Raw genomic sequence first — 1,849 nt, forward strand, 5'->3', positions numbered from 1 at the left:
TCCCGCACGACGATGGGGCCTGGATGCAGCTGCGTCACCACGGGCTCCCCATCTCGGGGCTGCCGGGAAGAGACCGAGGGAAGACGTGGGGCCCCCGCATGCTCCCCAGGCCAGACCCCCCAGCACCTCTTTGTCCCTTGTCCTCACATCTCCCCCTCCTCCATCCTGTCAAAAGATGACCCTTTCAGACGACCGTCCCCAGAGCCTGTGTCTGAGTGGTCTGTCCAAGTGGAGCCTGCAAGACCCTTGCTCCTTAGCCGGGCATGGTAGTGCGCACCTGTAGTTTCGGCTACTCGGAAACCTGAGGCGGAAGGATGGCTGGAGCCCCACAGGTCAATGCTGGGGTGGCCGGGAGCGGCCACTGCACGCCAGCCTGGGCGGCAGAGTGAGACTCCAATTCAAGAAAAAAAAAGATCCCTGTTCTGCTCCTCCTAGACCCCTCTCTCTGACCTTGGTGAGTTTGGATATTCCCACGGGCCCTTACAGCCAAATGGTTCTTCTCTCCCTCTTTTTGAGTCAGAGTCTCACTCTGTAACCCAGGCTGGACTGCAGGGGCACTCTCACGGCCACCACTGCCTCAACCTGCTGGATTCCGGCAATCCTTCTGCCTCAGCCTTCCAAGTAGCTGGAACTACAGATGCATGCCACCATGCCCGGCTAGTTTTTGTGATTTATTGTAGAAACGAGGTCTAACCAAGTTGCCCAGGCTGGTCTCGAACCCCTGGGTTCAGGCAATCCTCTCGCCTCAGCCTCCTAAAGTGCTGGGATTACAGGCTGAGCCACGGCGCCTGGCCTTTGTTTTTTTTTCTGAGTTGGAGTCTCACTCTGTTGCCCAGGCTGGAGTGCAGGGGCACGCTCAGGGTCACCACAGTCTCAACCTGCTGGGCTCAGGTGATCCTTCCACCTCAGTCTTCCAAGTAGCTGGAACTGCAGGTAAGCACCACCCTGCCCGGCTAGTTTTGTGATTTATTGTAGAGATGAGGTCTTACCAAGTTGCCCAGGCTGGTCTTGAACACCTGGGCTCAGGCGATCCTCTCACCTCGGCCTCCCAAAGTACTGGGATTACAGGCATGAGCCACCGTGCTCGGCCTCTTCTCCCCCTCTTGATAACCACCCTCTCCTTTTCTTCCATCCCTTGAATGTCCCCGTCCCCTGCCCGGGGTGCCAGGCCTCCTCTTGCTCTGAAAATCCACCCACTCAGTCAAAGCCCAGAGTCAGGGCTGCCCCGCCAGGGAGGACCAGCACTGGCCCCCCAGGTGATGGCGACTGCCTCCTGCCCGCTTCTCCCATCTCGGTCACTCTGGAAAGGCCAAGCAACCACCACTGAGCATCCTGGCCCCACCCCAAACAGCGGCTTGACGGGCAGCTAACTGGGCCACCCCTCCCCCCACGCACCGGGATGCCCAGGCCAGGAGCGTCAAGGATGCAGAACTCGTCGCTGTCCAGAGTGTCCCCATCCCCTTCCTCTTCCTTTTCGTCGTCCTTGGCCTCTGTGCGGGACCCTAAGCTGCCAGGGGGGTCCCCGGCGGGGGGCGGAGGGGGCTGGGCCCCACTCCGCTCACCTGGGAACAGGTAGACGGAGACGGGCGAGGCCTGAGGGAGGGGGCCACCTGTTGGAGAGAGGGGCCAGTTTGGAGATGCCCACGACGGGGGCTTGGCTGTGTCTGCAGTCCCCAAGGCGCCCCCACGCCACCTGAGGGCTGGGCCAGCTCCCGCAGGCTGCGCTCCGTGTCCAGCAGGGCGTCGGCCAGGTCCCGCTGGTTGATGAGGGCCGTCTCCACCGGGGGGCACGAGGACAGGGAGGCAGGGCTCTCGGAGAGCTGGGCCGGGCAGGGGTGGGGCCGTGAGT

General features: G+C 62.1%; 1 protein-coding gene across 1 annotated transcript in view; it reads right to left on the minus strand.

The window, feature by feature from the left end:
- The window catches only part of ATG2A (autophagy related 2A), a 26,632-nt gene that overhangs the window by 8,093 nt on the left and 16,690 nt on the right, over positions 1 to 1,849 (minus strand). The window contains exons 27-29 of the mRNA XM_021708392.1: positions 1,694 to 1,820; positions 1,396 to 1,610; positions 9 to 59 (exon numbers count right to left, since the gene is read on the minus strand). Of these exons, the coding sequence (XP_021564067.1) occupies positions 9 to 59; positions 1,396 to 1,610; positions 1,694 to 1,820 (393 nt within the window). The remainder of the gene's footprint in view (positions 1 to 8; positions 60 to 1,395; positions 1,611 to 1,693; positions 1,821 to 1,849) is intronic.

This window comes from Carlito syrichta, unplaced genomic scaffold (genome assembly GCF_000164805.1).
Source record: "Carlito syrichta isolate Samal-C Ts95f unplaced genomic scaffold, Tarsius_syrichta-2.0.1 Scaffold136096, whole genome shotgun sequence".
NCBI classification, from domain to species: Eukaryota; Metazoa; Chordata; class Mammalia; order Primates; family Tarsiidae; genus Carlito; species Carlito syrichta.